At 38.1% G+C, this 18,675-nt stretch overlaps 1 protein-coding gene across 4 annotated transcripts in view; it reads left to right on the top strand.

Annotated features, from left to right (window-relative positions):
* Nucleotides 1–18,675, top strand: part of PAWR (pro-apoptotic WT1 regulator) — an 80,096-nt gene that overhangs the window by 39,523 nt on the left and 21,898 nt on the right. For all 4 annotated transcript variants that reach the window (XM_064450088.1, XM_064450098.1, XM_064450080.1 and 1 more), the window contains exon 3: nucleotides 1,670–1,798. In XM_064450088.1, the coding sequence (XP_064306158.1) occupies nucleotides 1,670–1,798 (129 nt within the window). The remainder of the gene's footprint in view (nucleotides 1–1,669; nucleotides 1,799–18,675) is intronic.

Here is an 18,675-nt window from a genome sequence, read left to right as displayed (position 1 = left end):
CTGCGAACCAAATTAAATATTTTTCTTATAAGTATTTTATTTGAAAAGGCCACTTATTAAAAGTGTTTTTGAACGTGTAATGATTCAGATGTAATAATTTTTCAGGTATGCCTTTTTTTAGTGATAGAAGTAGACAGGTCTACACCAGTTGCATTAAAATGTTAGAAGTAAGTTGGTGGAATTGCATTAGGTTTCTGCTGTGCGTGCTATTGCACAAGATTTTAAATGGCCTTCATTCAGGTTCACTTACATTCACTTTATTACGTTCACTTTTGTAAACATACGTTTCTAGTTTGTCAGTTTTCTAACACTTCTATCACCATAGCATTTGCTTTGGAGCAGCCAAAGTTAGTTTTTTAAATGCTAGTGCAATTTTCAGTTAGTAAATAACACTGGTTTTCTTTTTTTAAAAAAATACTATATTCCAGAATAATCACTCTATGCTTTTGACTAGTTTTGGGTTCTTTGGATAAGATGATAGCAGAGATCGTCAGTATCTAAGCTTCAGAATAGTGATTTTTATTGGTTTTGTGCATTAGAAATTTCCATTGAAGTAGACTGACATTCATCTTTGGTGGTTTTTTTAGCCCTTTTCTCTGATTCTCAAGCTGTTGCATTGTTCATTTAGAAGCTTTTTCTGATACCGTAGAATGGTTAGTCCCTGTGTTTTTATAACTAGGTCTCACACACCTCTTGTTTCAATGCAGAGTGCTGGCAAACAGCTTGTGATGTTATCAATTTTTTTGGAGTCAATTTTTTTGGAGCTTCATGTCTCTTCAAGTTGGTCTTCTAAACATGAGACTACGATTTTTTTTTTTTTTCCTTTACATAATTTTTGTACATGGTAAACGAATAGAATGATGTAGACATAATTGACCTTGTCCAAACCTGGTTGAGTTCTCATGTTTCTGCCCTGGCCTCAGTGTGGCTTTGAGCTAGAACAGAGGTGGCGTTACTGATTTTTTTTTTTCTTCCTTATTTTTATTAAAAAAATTATTTTCCCTCACCTGTCAGCAGTCAGTTCTTTAAGAAACTTAATCCTTTTGAATCAAGTATTTTCGTAAATCTAGTATGAAACATTTATGATGAAGAACCAAAATGTTGTATGTTAGTGTAAACTGATAGTAATTAATAACTGCCCAACTAATTAAAAAATACTAATTTTCAATAAAAAATTTTCAAAGACAAAAAAGGAGAGTAAAATTAAGATGGGTGATTTGGTCTGATGTTTCAGTCTCAGCAATTAACTTTTTTTTCCTTTTCTGTGCTTCCTCAAGATCTCATATGTAGAGGTAAAATTACCACTTATGACAAACTGGGTTGTATAGTCCAAATGGAAGGAACCTCAGGTATAGTCCATGGCCCTGCTCACAGCTGGATTGACACTGAACTCAGACAACATTGCCCAGGGCTTTGTCAAGCTGGATGTTGATCTGATTATTTCTTCTTTTTGTGATTAAGAAGCAGCAGCTAGTTGTCAGACTTTATTCTTGTATCGGAGATACCAATATCCCATGAAAAGAAAAATCATGTAAACTTTAATTAAACTTCTCTGAAATACAAAATCAATCTTCGAAAAAATTCACTGATGCATGTATTCTATGAAATATGGGAAGCATGTGAAGCAACATACAAAGACTGTCTTGTAACTGAAAATTTTTGGTTTTAGAGCCTTGATGAATATGAAGATGATGAAGCAGGGCAGAAGGAGCGAAAGAAGGAGGATGCTATTACCCAACAGAATACGATACAAAATGAGACTTCCAGTGCAGATACCCCTGGCTCATACTTACTACAGGTGAGATTGTAACACTTGCTTGTTTTGATATTTTGTTTGGTTTTTAAACTCATACTATCTTCTTATTTGTCCTCCTACTTAACAGTAGACTATACGCTATATAAAAACAAACATGAAATTCAGGAGTTGTCATATTACTAAAAACAGAGTATGAGGTTCCATTCCCCAAACTCAACACCGGTGAGACTGGTTTTGGAGAACAAAATCCCTTGTTTCTGTAGGGCCTTTGAAGGCAAAGGTATCCATGTCCACCAAACACTCATCTGATAACAGGAAGAGAATCTTGGAGATTCAAGTAAAAAATACTTATAGTTTTAGAAAATTCAATTAATTTGAGGTAAACTTTTCAAATCAGGATCTGTTTTCCCTATTTAATTCACTGTCAGTTACCAAACTTCGAATTACGGATTTTGGTATTGAAACAAGCACACAGAATTAGGGAAAACACTCTTTGCTGTCTGTGAAACCTCTTTTCCCCTTTTTTGGTTCTCCAGTCACCTCACCACAGGTTACACTCAGTTCTGCAGCCCTTTCCCCATCAAAGCCTTGCCAGTTAGGCCCTGTACACTCCTCCTGCATGCTACACTACCTGTGGCACATGTTCTGTCTCTTTCTTTTCGTGCCCTTAGTCTCTTTAGCCAGTCGTCTTGCTCCTTCTCTTCTGTTACCTAACAGTATGCGCAAGTCCACCTGTATGCACTGATTCCATCTAGCTCTGCCTCTGGCCTCTAACAGAGGCAATAGCACATGCGTAAGGAGAAGAATATACAGAGCAAGCCCATAGAGGTAGTTTTCAAGCCACCTGAACCAGAGGGGGCATCACTGAATTTAGTGGGTCTGGATGCACGCTCCTAAAATTTTGCCCAGTCTTTCACATGCTCGTGGGTTAATTACCTGGAATGTGAAGAACAGTCTCCTTTTGTTTAAGCTGAACCTGTCATTTGTCATCAGTTTCCATGTGATTTCACCAAGGGGTCCCCGTGGAAGACATGGGGAACAACTGTTTCCTCTTCATGTGACTGAATGCTGCAGAGAGAGCACAGCCCCTCTGTGGACTCTTCTCTAGGCTGAAGAATTCTATTTTCTTCAGTTGTTCCTTGTACAGGAGGTAGTAATATTTTGTACTTTTTCTGGTTTGAGCTATATTTTATTTGGGATTAGGAAACAGAACTGAAGAGTTCAGTGCAGCATGCAGTTGTAGAGTGGTTTAATGGTGGTTTTGCACTCTGTTTCTTTCCTGATAATTCCTGATAGTCTGCCTCGTTGTCTGCAGCTGAGCATTGAGTTACATTTTTTGTTGTGTGTGTATGCTCTTACCTAACATTTTGGGGTTATCGGTGAGTAATAATAGCCAGCTCAGAGGCTGATGCATATGTAAATTTAGAAGCATTGTTTGCCTTTTTGTCTCACTTTGTGCTTATGTACACTAAATTTAATCTCCTGTTTCACCTCCCTACCACTCCCAATAGAGAAGTCCTGCATGTTTTTACAGTTGACCCTCATCTTTTCTCTCCAGAGTGGCATCTGTGGACATCTGCTTCCTGAATATACTGGAAAGCACAGGTCCCAGAACAGGTTCCCATGGAACCCTTTGGGGTACTCCATCCACTGCAAAAGCTGAACACCAAGGCCCAGCATTATTTTCTCTTTTCACCAGTGATTTATTCATGGAAGAACATTACCTGTTATTGCAGTGTGGCTTAATTTCTCTAAGAGGCTTTGGGGAATGCCATTTTGAAACTCGGTAGGCTGCCAACCAACTTTTTCTTCTGGACATTTTGTCATTTAAAAAGTTGTATTAGATTTGTGAAGTGTAACTACTTTACATGTGCCCTGGTGACTCTTCTACACTATATCATATTTACCTCCTTATTCCCTAATTGTTTTAGGCTTACTGGCACCAGTTTATTCAGTATAAATATCAAGCTTACTGGTCTATAGTTCCCTCTCCTACTCTAGAATCTGCTTAAAGATAGTGATTATGTTAACCACTGGTACTAGAGCAGTTTTAAGAGAGAGATTATATATGATCTTGAGTAGTTTAGCTGTTACATTTCTCAGTAACATCAATGGTTCCTTCAAAGCTCAAGGAGTAAGTACCTTTTCATTCTGGCAATCAGCTTTTTTCCTTTCTTTTTTTTTTCATTTTGATAATCTGTTTTTAAGTTCTACCAGTGCATCTGTTTGAAACAGACCCGTTGAGTCTTCCATGAAGAACTACTCTGATGTGAGACCTTTACCATGCTATTCCATGGTGAACACCAACAAAAACATTTCTGCAGAGAAACTGTCTCTGAGCATGCCTCTTAAAACTTGATCTCTTGTCATTGCAGATTCTTTGGCAGGGTTCCTCGTTCTGAAATGTTTTCATACTTTTTCCAAGTTGCTTGTTAGAGTCTGTCTTATTGTGTTCACTCTGTTTTCATTTCTTCAACAAATACTCTGAAAGTTGTCACTTCTTGTTTCCCCTAGTGGCATTATTACATAATGCTTTGGCTATATTCCTGTGCCAGTGTTTTTTCATCCACGTTTTCTATTCTTCTTGACCAGTAATCTCAGTTTCTATTTACCAGGCTGTCTGTATTAATTGTATCCTACACAGTTCCAAGTTTGTCACCTCTGTATTCCAACAGGCACTACTTCTTTGTTGACAGAGCACAGCAGGGGTGTCCTGTCACTAACAATACACAAGAGAGTCCCAGTCCTCAGATCTGGCAAAGACCCAGGATGGCACACGTACTGAACAGATGGAACCTTAGAAAGCTGTAGCTGCTAAGACTTAAGCAGTTTATTACTGACGCTGTCAACTCGCTTTTTATGAGAAGACTTAGAAATTGCCCAATTTGAACAGAATTTGACAGCAGTGTTATTTCAGCTTTGATGACTGACTTCCCTTTTGTTTCTCCTCTGTGCAGCAGTTAAGCCTAATTCTGTCCTTAAAAGTAGTTTGTTTTAGATCTAAGAATTTGATAAATTCTAGTTGCCATTGACCAATATTTATTCTAGTTCTATCTGCTAAGCAGAACAAATACATTTCTGTAGTTACAGACACATTCACTGATGTGTTCATTCTGTTATCATTTTATGACATTTATAAATACATAATTACTGTGACATTTGGGAAACAAGACAGTTAATATTGACTTCATGTATGATGGACAGATCCGTTGCTGAATAATGTTTTGTTTCCAATCCTTAACCTGCTCTTTCAGTTCAATTTTAATGTTGTCTGAAGTAGCTGTTCTACTTCTCATGGGCAAAATGTACACTTTGTGAAAACTCTGGCTGAATTTGAAGTCCTTGATCTAAAGCACAGAGATAGGAGATTTGTTGAAGAATAGATCTAAAAACGTACCAGATGTGAGAGTATTTTCCCTGCAGCAGAACTATTTGGCTGAAATCAGCTTCTCAATCATTTTATATTGGAAATATGGAGCATGTTAAGTCTGGCAACATTATAAACATTGAAAACCAATTACAATCAGAACTGTTACTCAACCTTAGCAAAAGGTAGCGTGGAAAGCCACGCCCTCACCAAGTGAATCAACAATTCACTCCGAAACACCATTTATATTGTTACATCTGGCTCTGACTTCCTTGCTTGATTTTCCTCCTGTTTTTAATGCTGCAGTTCAGTGGCTCTCAGCTTGTGAGTCACAGTGCTTTGCACTAATCATCGATGTGTACGGGGATGCAGACGGAGAGTGATAATGTATATGTAATGAAGCTTAGAACTCTTGCAAATAAGGTAAAAATGTGTAATGCTAAGGACAAGCGTAGTTAAAGTTCCTACTTTAAGGTTACTGAAGTTACTATTTTAACTAGGAATCAATGGAGTCTGGCAATTATACAAATCTAGCTCTTGCTTAGCAAGGATGGTAAAATTAAAAAAGAGTGCAAAAAGCTTTGGTAGCAATGTCTTTCTTGAAGTTGGACAGAAATGATGTTATGTTCAGGGTAATGAATGTCTTCTCTTAAGTGAAGGAGGTGTTAGTATGTACACAATATAAAGATAACTTGCATAAAAAAAACTTAGAAGGTTTGGCTGGAAAAATGATTAGTGTACGATGATTTTTTTTAAAGTCTCTTAGAAGAGCTGCTGAGTTCCAGAAGGTGGAAAAACACTACTATTATGTTGATGCCCCCAAACCCCCCACCAAAACCCACTATATGCAAGGATGTAAAACACAAAATTTTACGTCAAAGCATTCAGGTTGTGCTGATACCGTGGTCATCTGCCTCCTGGCATTCAGTTGTTTGGGGAATATTTCAGGAGACCAGATCCACAAATATGTGCTCTTTTTGGTGTAATCCTGTGGCAGTAGGGTTAACATAACTTGTATGTCATTATAGCAGTGATATCTGAGCATGATAGCATGTTGTGGTGTCTATTACTTTGTGGTGGTCTTGGAAAATTGGAGAGCAAATTGGGAAGGCTGAGAAGATTGATCCAAAGCGAACATAAAGTCTTGCAGTGTAGGTCCTTCATCCCTTAAAACCTTCAAATTATAACTGGTCGTTTTTCTGGAAATTATGCCATAATCACACAGAACTGTCATTCTCAATAGCTTGGAAGGCATTTGAAATCCTTTGCTTCGTGTTATCTCTGGTTCCTTCTCTCATTTTATTTCAAACGTTATAGTGTCTGTGAATGCCAGTTGTGCCTTGCACTGGATGAACACACTGAAAAATTTCATCAGCCGTGAACAGTTTGTTATTTAAGCGTAAGACATGCGGATAGGTCAGTATATATGTATTGGCAAAAACACCAAGAGACAAGGTATTTGAGTTCTTCAGAGTTATTTTTGACATTGGCATGGGGACAGGCTTTACTGTGTTCTAGATGTGTGTTTTTTCTCCCCACTGACAAAAGGGGTCTCAGTAGATCAGATATAGGCGTCTACAGTTAGATGGGCGGAATCCTTTCCTCTCCCTGGCAAACCTGGACCAAGCACATAAGAATGATTTTTGCTACTAACATAACTTGGAAATAGGGATCAGTTAGAGAGTAAGATACCAATTTTTGTGCCTGTGAGCATGAAAAGGGGAAGCTCTTGGTCGCTCAGATAATGAGGTTCAACCTTTTTGAAATAAGTACTCTGGATCCTTTGAGTGAAGGGTAACGATTTATAAAAATGAGAATGATTTAGAGTATCCTGCTGTAAAAAGGGAATGCTGATCTTTATTATTGTCACACAGTAGCAAAATTTGTTCAGTGTATCTCTTAATTCCAAGTTAAGAAACTGCAGATCATAACTATCACAGTTACCAATAAATTTTGTGTATGGAATGACTGCTGAGGATCTCTCTATGGTCATCTGCTAGAAACCTGCATTTGGATTTGTATTGCTGGCATGAAACTGGTAGGGGAATTCTGCTTCGCAGGCATTCTGAAGCCAGGGACCCTGGTGGGAGACAGACTCACTCTTTATGTTAAGCCAAACAAACTGTTCTGCTGTACCTGACTGCATGTTCTATACTGCTGCAAAGCCCAGGACTTCATTCAAGACCCTTGCAGTCTTTTTAGAAATTGCGATCATCTTGTTCCAACTATTAATTTGGTTTGTGTGTACAATTATAATGGGCATTTCTTGGAGTCTCTGTATTGCTCTTAGACTGTGCAGCAACAAGAAATTAAAGATATTTTAAGATGTTGAATCTTACGAAATGATTTTATACAAGATACAACTTTGTAAGGTACATTTGAGACAATTAAACATCCACATGAAACACAGCAACACTAGACAGATTTGCTAGGTAAAAAACCCCACTTCATTTGTAGCACTGGGCCTTGTCTTTATACTATATGTTGTATCGTGTTCTTGAAATAAATTCAAATTATGTGCATTAGTAGGTAAGCTAAAGCTTGACCCTAGTACTGAATTTGTGTGGAACTGTTAATCCAAGATAATAAAAGGAGAAGTTGCTCTAATTTTCAACTCAGAACACTGACTTGCAAGCACAGTAGTATTGCTATGTCTTGGATAGCTCTCACTTCTCTGCAGCAGCAGTGCAGGGTTTTGTTCTCTGCAAGAGATCAGCTTCCGATAGATGCTTGGATAATCATTCTGTTCAGTGTAGAAATTACCCAGGACTTCTGAAAGAATCCTTCTAGTTGATTGGAGGTGAAGATAGGATGAAATGTCTATGTGCATTCACCTAATGGTATAATTATAAAATTGTGCCACAGCAGACTGGGCATCATAACTTCAGTAGTAAATAGGTTAGATGGCTGGTGAAGTAATCTAAACTTGATATATTATCATGTCCATTTAGTTATGACTTGTGCATTTAGTCCTAAGCCATCCAAGAGACTATAAAAATTGAAGGAAAACCATATCTGATACTTTTTAAACCTTTTGTTCTAAAGAAGCTTAACATTTCACCAGAACACTGCAGGCAATTTCTAAAAGGAACGGGGTCCTCTGGTGCAGTTCTGACTGCTTAAATACCATCCTTTACTTTAGATGTGACCCAACATGCTAAAATTTTCTGAAGCAATGATGCACTCCGGTGTTACAAAGCTGTAAATGTTTAATAGAAGCACGTTATAAGCTATGCTGAAAGCAGTAAATAAAATGAAGTTAGGGAGTGAAAGTCTTTGGTGAACTACTTAGCTGTTGACAAACTGCGAGAAATGCAAGAACTGAAGTATTACGTGCATCTCCATTAGGAAACAGAGCTGAAAACCTGCTTGACACAAGCTTCCCCAGAGTCTTGTACTTGAATCTTATGCCAAGAATTTGTTGCTAAATAAGCTTCTCAATCGTATTGTAGTATATAGCCGTCTATTTTGCATTTCCTGGCTTTTTATTTTGCACAGCAGTGTATGTCATACAGCATCATTTTGCAATTACCTTCATTATCCAAAGTATGAGGTAGTGATACTCATGTCATTACCATATTCATACCTGACCACAACTCTTCAAGGATGTTGTGCATCTAGGTTTCCTGTAGTTCTTGCAAAGAACTGCGTGCGTGCGTTCAAGAGTAATAATTCATCTTTTATTAGTCTATTGTCATGATGTTACTTTGTGTTAATTGCTGTCCATAGAAAAAATTCAGTTGTGCTGCAGAGCATGCCCAAATGTATTAAGACATGTTTTATTTTTTTTATGCTATATTTCTTCAGGCGTTAGGCCAAGTATTATTTTACATAATGTGATTATAATATGGCATTTTTTTAAAAAAGAAAGTAAAATGTGATTAAAATACAGAAATATGTAAATTAGGATGAACTGTGTTTGAGGATGGGAAGTTGTATGTAATTCTTCAAAATCAGATAGTAAGACTCTGATATTTGTTGGTGAAGTAACCAGATAATACTGATCTTGGGTTTTGTAGCTGCTCATTAACATGATCCATCTCGCAGAGATGGTGTGAAAACAGTTGTTAATATTCACAAACCACTTAAGCAATAATAGCAAATGCAGTAAAGACGATGAAATTTTGTGTGTCTAAAAAGGATCCCATAAAAAGGAGTTAAAGAGTTTTCAAATTCAATAAATATATTTGCATCTGAAGTACGTCTCGCATACAGTATTTTTGAAGTAGATGACATCAGTTGCAGGGAACTTGCTGCACTCTACACCTCATGACATGAACCCGGTGCTTCAGATGTTCAGCTGTCACGCTCGGCGTGGCTTGGGAGACTCAGAGAATTCCTGTGATCTGTATAAGGAAAACAGGAACACAGGAATTCCATCCTTCTGTGATTATGTATGATGAGACCTTCACTCAGCAGTTCCTAGCAATACAGGTGTGTGTTCAGTGCAGTTCCAGTATGTGAATAGCAGTAAATAAGGCATGGTGGCCGATTCATGAAAAACAAGCAAATGCAAAATACTGAATGCTACTGAGTACTCTTTGTGCTCCACGTAGGAGATCTTGTGGAAAAATATTGTGTGACGATGTCAGGAAACTCAGTGTCATGATGCATGTAGTTATAAGAGTTTGAACAAAAGTTGCACAAGTCAACCATGTTCTCACCTGTTTTGAACTAGTTGACTTCGCAGTCTTAATTTTCTTGAAATGTTTTTTGTTTGTATTATTAGAGACAAGAATGAAAAAACACCCCACGTAGTAACTTTTTAATTAATCCTCAAGGTAACTTCTCTGAGTTTAGGGGTAATAATGTTGCATGGTGGTGTTTGGAGGCTTTAAAGACACTGAATGAATTGTTTTACAAAAAATGAGATTGCTAGTTTTTAGCTAAATTGTGCATGTGTGTGTTTATTAATAGAAACTGAGTTTTGAAACAGTGGAGTCTGGATTTCTCAGCTGAATGGGCTATGTAATAGACATTGTTGTAGCAGCATAGGTTCCTCTGCCAAAATCCTCCTCCTCTCTTCCCATGTGAGCAAATTTAGTATATGTGTGCCTATGTGTAGTGCTGCTGATACACGCACGTTCAGTGGGCTTTACGTTCCCAAAGGATCTGCACATGCTCAGCAAATCTGATTCAGCTATATTGCACGTGCACTACCTAACGCTGATGCTTTCGGAAAGTGCTTAGAAGTGAAATTGCGGTCCACCTTACCCCTAAGAAATCAGGAAGCTGAGAATGAGCAGTTACTGATGTGAGGCTGAAGGGAAAGCGGCGTGGCTGTAAACTTGTGATGAGCCAGGTGAAGTTGTTCTGAGTGGCAATGTGTAGCCTTGAGGCTGGAGGTTGGGCACCCCTACTTTGAGTCACCTGACTTCTGCTCTTGTAGAGAAATACTAATATCAGTTATCAACATTTGTCTTCATAAAAACTGATCAAAAAGAGAAAACTTTCCATTTGTTTGTGGAAGGCATCATATGTGTTCAGTAAATTTGATTACCTCGACAAGCAAACTTTGCTTTTCTTAGAAAAAAATACAAAATGACGAACATTTTTAACATCTCTGGTCAGTAAAGTTTAATTTAGTGGATAATAGGTTTTAGCTTAAAATTTTGTTTCAGGAATGCATTTCACTCCCAGTAAATGAAATTAAATGTACCTATAAAGTCTCTTATAACTGAATACTCGGTTTTGTGTGTCTATGCACATTTATGACTATTCATCACAAGACCTGTGTGAAAACTAAAACTGTATCAAGCTTGTATCTGTGAAGGCAAGGCGGCATGGAGGCTTCTTAACTCCCGCGTCAGAATTATGTGTGCCTAGGAACTGCAGGTGTTACGCAGCCTGCTCTTCAGGTACTTTGTAAATCCTTGTGCCGACCAAGTGGGAAGCAAAGTGTGTATCTCTTACGTTCAGTTGTGATCCTTCCCTTAAGATTTTTTTTTTCTTTGTTTACTTCTCTTTTTTTCTTATCTACAGATGTTGCTGCTATGTTGTCAGCCTGTATGAGCAGGCATTTGCTTCGTTGTTGTACTGTTTGTTTCTTTCACAGTTGAATTCGTGAAGCTATCCTCCAGAATTGCATCAGCTGGTGCATTAGCTGGTGTTACACTGGTTTGCAGCTTTTATACAGCCAGAAGGAATGGGAAGCCATTTCTTAAATTCCCAGCTAATGTTTTGAGCAGTCAGCAGGGGCCTCATGTGAAGGAATTAATTTTCTTTCCCACATACTTTCTTTTTTGGACTGGCATCACTTTTTAACTCAGCTAACTGAATGGTGGTTTGAAAAGATTGTTTTATCTCTGAAAGTCAATATGGAAATTCTGTTCAGCTCTCAAAAATGATGATGTCTAATTGAGTGTCTCCTTCCAATCTTCTCTTAGAATTTCTTGGGGGGAAAAATGTGATCTGGTGGAGTATAATGATACACTAGCAGAGGTTTCTGTGGGAGGAAGAGCCCTCTTGTAAATACAAATCTATTGAAGAAGGAAGGACTTCTTAACGTAGATGCTTTTACAAATAAATGACATGGCCTGACTGATGTCAAAAGCTTCTGTAAGATAAAGGAATACTCCTGATTCCTGTACTTTTCTGCTATTCTTTTCTAGAGGCAGAATTTTAGTTAATACTGTTTTCATGACAGGAAGAAGTCTGAAGCCTAGCTAATGAAGTTATAAGTACTTGAGGTATGTGAATAGAGGAGGACGACACCGTTCTGCAAGAACCTGCTTGGACCAAGGGGACCCCTGCTGAATGTGTATGTGCAAAGTGGAGAGGGGAGAAAACTTACTCACTGTTGCAGAAAGATGAACAAAAACTTATGCAGCTCTACAGAAATGTACACAGCAATAGTTGTTCAAACATTTTCATAACATGGATCATACATTTGTCATTAATACTAAATTAGAGAATAACACAGTAGTAGTTACTCAGATGTGCTTTTGTGTTAAGAAGCTGCCTATTCCAGTTCCATAGTGGTGCTTCTCTATGTCCTTGTAGACTAGTGTAATTAATGTGATGGCTCAGGGGAGGAATCCAGAAATCAGAGTTGTCTGGTGGAGCCAGTCTGACTAAATTTATACTGCTGAAAAGAGTAAGACCTGGGTGTGAGCTCAACCACTGCAGTGCTGTTAGAGCTTTATGGCTTAATTATTAGCGAGGTTTTCTGGCATGGTTTTGGTTCATGCTACCTAGAGCTTTCCTGTTGCATACCTTGGGACTGTTTGAGGAATAATGTGCCAGGAACCACTCCTCGCATGTAGTATGGACATCACAGCACCAGGTTTGGCTGCTGTTTAGTGCTATGAGGACACTGCTAGCCTTTGGTAGCTCAGGAGCAGCTGCACGCCTGTAATCAACACACTGGGGTGTGCAACACAGACCTAGGTTTCATGCTATGAAAACACCACTTTGGGCTGTAGTTCAGCCTTTGCATTATTTGCATTATTTCTGATGCTTTTTAACCAGGGGTAAGCCTAGAGATTATTATTTCTTGGCGGTGCCACATGGGACATGAAGGAGATGCACAGTCAAGAGCTTTGGAGTATGATTGTGGTGATTGTGTCATTTGGTTTCAGAGCCATAGAGTAGCCTCTGGCTCGTCTGTCTCCGTTTACTCTTTGGTTAGTAGGAGCTATCAGGCCCATTCTCCTGGTAAATTCACTGACAAGGGCCTCTCCTTTCTTTTCTTGGAACCAGCACCTAGTAGATATGGACAGGATGGTTCATTGTTTTAAACTGGTTCCACTGAAGAATCTGGTTTTATCACTAGTTACGTTTCTAGTACATAGTGTGCAAAGCATGGTGTAGACAAGTCAACAAGCAGCTCAGCTCCCTAGGGTGAGGTTTAAAAAGTTGTAATGCTTTGTAACATGTGAGACAAATCCCATCAAAAATAATTTTGAGAAATTTCTATTTTGTCTATATGTCTGGGCTCAGGCTAGTGGATTTTGAAGGGCCTATGCACATAGCTCTGTGCAGGATTTTATACTTACACTTGCTGTAAAGTACTTCAAATTCTGTTTGTTTTCACTGTCATCACCTCTGCTGTGGGTTTCATATCATGATGTAGCTCTTCTGTGATTCAAGATTCTCACACTGCTCAATTTGTCTGAGCCATTAAGGTTTACACCCGTCTGAATTCTATCCTTTTTTTTAAAATGCTGTCCTGTTTCGGCATCAAGTCATGTGTTTTAGATCCTGTACTTTCTCCTTATGTGTTGGAGGTGTTCTTCGGGTTTCTGGTATTGATTGTTTATTTCTTTATGTATGACTGCCGCATTGAATTTGGAAGCTTTGTGCAAGTATTTCCAAGTTCCCTTTCTTTTCAGGGAATTCTAGGAAGCCTACATTTTCAGTTCACGACTATGCAACACTGATCCATAAAGGCCATATGTTGGATATAATCACTATCTTTGTGCTAATTTTTGCAGTTCTGCTCTGTCAGTGAGTCACCTGAGATCTAGTCAGGTTTTGTCAGCCTGATGTAATCAGCTCCTTCAAAGCCTTTGTTCCAAATGCCTAACTGCTTGCCCTGAGCTCTTGTTCTGGCTCTTTGAATATTGCTTGGGTGTAGAAATGGAGAATCATGAATGAAGAAAAAACTCTGTTCATATATTTTAGTGAGTATTTCTGGTTTCCTTATTTTTGGGAGCTGTTTTTTTCTTGATGATACTTGACTTCCCTGGGAGTTACTTGTTTTACCTGCAGGTGTTTCTTTAATTTTTTTCCTCTCGCCTAATGTCCTTGATAGTTTCTTCATAGGAAGGAGTAGAGGTTAATTACCTTCCTGTTAGGCATCTGATTTGATTCCCTAGATGTTCTTGCAGTGTTTCTCCATGGCCTCCTGGCTCTGTGTAAACAGGGAGATGACTCATAACTTACTTCTTCGGTTTCACAGGAAAAATGCGTATCACTCACACTCAGGCATTTTAGCACGTCTGTGTTCTTGTTTGAAGTCCTTATTAATTAAAGGTAGTAGATGAGGCTGTAAAAAAATGAGGCTGACTTAAGTAAACAGAAGTAAGGACACTTAACTTTTCCCTGACTCTTTTTCCAATCTGTTTTTTTGAGGGGGTTTGTCGCCCCCCCCCCCCCCCCCCCTTTGGGGTTTAGCCCACTAGGTGGAAATACTATGTATTCCTTTCATTTTCTCTCATATTAGTGTCTCATTTTTTCTGAGGAAATTTTCATCAGGTAATTTTGAAACCTCTAGGACGTTGTAAACATTATAGTCTTACTTAAATCACATGACTGTTTGTCAGTCAATACGAAAACAATATGTTACAATCTAACACAAAATATATAAATATACTTATATGTATGTGATATATTTAGCATAAATATTATGTCCCTTCCAACCTTAAAGTATTCTGTGACTCTGTTATTAAAATCTGTCTTAAAGCTGATCAAGAGATACTGGTGAACTATAAGAACTAACAAACTTTAAAATACTTCATTTGTTTGTATAAAAATACAAATAGGTTTGTAAGCCAAGTTAGCCATTAGATTTAGTTCATATCGGTTTTTAGGCAAATAACCACCGTGAACCTATGTATTCTAATGAGTTTTTCTTCACTTCAAACATTCATACTTCTGCAACTATGGAATTATGTAGAAGCAGATAAAAAACCTTATGTTAAGATTTTTAAAGAATATTAACATGGTATAAAATCAGTCTGACCTAAAGTTGTGCCACAGTTTAATTGGTGTACCCAAATATTTGATTTTTTTCTTCACAATTGGACAGGTATTTAATATTTGGACTAGCTGGATTTTATCCTGTGAAGTAATTAGAGATGGATAATGTGTGTACTGCAGAACACTTTTGGTAACATGGTGCAAATATATTTCAGTAGGTCAAGACAGAATGAATGTCTGTATGGCAGACTTCAGTGTTGCTGCCCGTGCTAGAGCCTGGCTGGCTCTTCTTCAAGGCACTTGAGTGCCTTTGAGCCATGCTTCCCACTCAGCTGGGCTCAGAATGGGGCATGCCTGTGTCTGCTGGGTGCAGTGCCCAGGCAGGCTGTGTGTAAGAATGCTTGAGTTGGCTCTGCAGGAGCCAGGCAGGCTGGTGCTGAGCCAGAGTTCATAGGTACCCTTGGATCCTGGCAGATTTTGGTAAGAGTTCTTTGCATGTCTGTCTTTATTGCTCCTGATTTCTGGAAAAGCAAAACCAGCCCATGAACAGGCGCTGTGCATGTGTATATTGGATGTGTGGTATTCACTGAGGCTGTGCTCTGTCAGGTAAAGGGAGCTGTAGTGGTTTTACCCAGGACATCGTTCATCCACAGTCCAGAAGCGCACACACATCACAGAGAATGGCATGTTTTCAGATTTCTCTTTTGAAAAAAGAAATTGAAAAGCTTTTCTCCCCAAAGAGTTGCAAAGTCAAGAGGTAGAAAAGACTGCCTGGACCCTGTTTGAGATGTATGGATTTCATATGGGCCGCATTGAAAGGACCAGGGAAATTAAAAGTCAGTCTAGGAAATGGATAACTTGTGATGCTGTCCTAATTAATTTTTAGGTTACTCTGCATCTGGAGACGGGTCTTCTCTTTGGACCTTCGGTTTGGTCTGACTCCTTCTGTGTCTCTCTCAATAAAAAAATATAGGCAGATGCTCTAGAAGATTAATTTATTTATTGAACTTACCTTTGTAGTTTCTTTTACGGCTTCCTTGCTAAAGAAAGCATCATCCTTGTATAGACTGTAATGTCATTGCCTTTTAACTTTTATAAAATGCTTACCTGAATCGATCAGCCAGTATTTCAGAAATATGTGACCAGAGGGTGTAATAACCTTAAATTTCCTCTCTTTAGCACAGATAAAGAAACTGTGTCTTCCTTTTCCCCATGACGTTTTTTTAGGTCTTGCTTGTTACATCATCTGCTTCATACAGAAGAGGTTCTGTACTGCTCACCTGGAATTAAGTATCTGGGTGCCACAGTATCAGAATAGTTCTGGCAATTGAATTGTAATCTCCAGTATATAGGAACGTCTTTTTCCTGCTCAGAGTTTTATTCTGTTATGTGTGATTCATTATGATGTGTTTTAAAAAGATCAGCTGGATGGAAATGAAGCAAGGCTCTCTTAAAATGTGTTGATTCCAACTTGACAGAGTACAAATCAAAGGAAGATCAAAAATATGAAAAAATTTGTCAGGCTATTTCAGAACAGTAGGTCAGCTTTTGGTTTTGTTTAATCTTAACAGGTTCCTGTTTCAGTTTATTTTATAGCAGGCTAATAGGTGGTGATAACTTCATGCTTTCTTACCAGTTTTAGAAATAAAAGCTAATTTTTAGAATGACTGCTTGTAAAAGAGATTTATTGGGTGAGTAAAGAGTGTTTAAGGTCATCTTTAGGAAATCCACACCAGGAAAAAATAAAATGTAATGAATTGCAGAAACAGACGTGAAGTCTTGGCAGCTAGAAGAATAAGGTGAGGAGAGGGAGCCAGGGATGGTTTTGTACGTACAAGTGTTCTGTCCAAGTAGAGATATAGAAAGTGCACAGCTGCCAGGGGTGCAAGTACATTCCATGAAAAGCATCCCTAGAATTTTCAAATGGTTTAGAATCAGGAATGGAAGGTAAGTTGTACCTCCATGACTCTTGCTTTCTGTTGTTGAATTTCTATGCCTTTCAGTTGTCAGGCATTCAGATGCTATCACACTTTACTCTCTGAATGAAACTTAGACTGCATTGCAGAAGATACGTAACCTCCATTTCCAAGGAAATGGCAACGTAAAGTTGTGCTGAATGTAAGAAGAAAGGAGATGTAATTAATCGAGATGGGACTAGTGAAGGAGACTGGAGTTAACTTGATTGGCTGGATGGAGATAGAATCTACCTGTTCCTTTGTATGTAAAAGGGCAAGAAACCCCAGCAATAGACCTCCTTCCTCCATGCAGTGAAGTTGTATCTGCTCACATCTTGAAGAACCTATAGGAGACTTTATAGGAAGCCCATATTTTCATTGAATGAAAAAAAGAGATTGTTTTGGCCTAGTTGCAGTCAAAATTTAACCTTGCATGCTGCAGGAATATTATGTAGTCATAATTTACACTAGTGCATAGTCAAATTCTTAAACACTGCACGTATTCTTCATGCCAGTATATATCCCAGTGTACCCGAGCAGCCTGATTTCATCCAGGCAAATTGCTTTAGTTGTTTGCGAAACTTTTAAGTAGTCTTTCAAGGGATTCCAGTGAACCATTTTCATAGTCTAGCTGACTCTGGTGTTTGTATATATTTAAAAACAATGTTTGTTAGTGCATTTTAGCTAGTGGATTTGTAACGGTTGGGTTGGTTTAACATCTGGAAATCTTTGTCAGACACTTGTAAACGCAGGCAACTCTATTTATTTAAAGCCTGATGACCAGCTTGTTTATGTAATCTCTGTATTGGTCAGATGAAATACCAAGATGAGCTAGGAGCAGAGAGGGGAGTGAGTAAGGTTAGTTACATCCTAGTCTGACAGAAATTTAATTAGCAGTAAATGGTTTAATTAATGGAAATGCCTTTTCTGCCTTTACGCATTCTCTTTCTCTTGTGCAGCAGGTGTGTGTGTTAGGTTGTGTGGTGAATTAGCTTATGTGGAATGAGACAAATCTTTGCTTTTTCCTTGGTTATTTTCACTTAGATCACACCCTGTCGCACATTAACACGTGGCTGCACAAACACTTTTGTAGGCATGAGGAAAAGGGAGCATGACCAGTTTTATGGAGCAGTGCTGACATATGTCAGTCTTCAGTGTTCTTGAACTCCCACTTGTGATGGAACAAGAGCAAGACTACTTGATGACGTAATTTATTAGCAGTATAAACAGTACACTGCTAAAAGCTAATGTAAGCTGCCAGAGATCATGTGCAAGAAGTAAAAGTAATTTTTAAACTGTGTTTTGAATACTGTATTGAAACGAGTGTTTGATTTCAACCCTGGATGAAGAACTAATATTGTTAGATGTCTTTGGCAGCAATACTTTTTCTCCAGTATGAAGGAAACCATTAGCATAATTTTGTGTGTTACTTCTTTACTGATTGCTTTTTCTGGTCAGGATTTCCACAGACGGTAAAGAGAATTGCCTTTTCTGAAAGGAAACTTTCAACTAAACTTATCTCTTCATTGCTCATAAACAACTACTTTGACAAATCACTCATTTTTATAGTAATTACTAGTTATTTTAAACATGGGTTAAAACTTAAAGTTTAAAAATATAAGCAAGATTTGTAAATTAGTAGTTATGTACATGCTTAATTGTCTGCTCTTAGGTTAATTCTTTGCAGAACAGGAATCTTCCTCCTTTCTCCTTCCCCTTCTTCACTTTCTGCCAACCTTCTCTTTTCCAAAAGCAGCAGAGGAGGCAAGATCTTAAATTATAAAAGATGTTCGCCTCATTTTAAGAGCTTTTGAATAGTTTGAAGGCTTAGATTAATTTTTGATTAATAGAGATGTAATGCTGTTTATAGTATAACCACATATATTCCTGTTCCCAGCAACTTTTGGATAAATAACACACAAAATAAATTTCAGAACATGCGAACAGAGGTAAAT

Source organism: Phalacrocorax carbo, chromosome 1 (genome assembly GCF_963921805.1).
Source record: "Phalacrocorax carbo chromosome 1, bPhaCar2.1, whole genome shotgun sequence".
NCBI lineage: Eukaryota > Metazoa > Chordata > Aves > Suliformes > Phalacrocoracidae > Phalacrocorax > Phalacrocorax carbo.
This window is presented reverse-complemented; position numbering and strand designations above follow the sequence as displayed.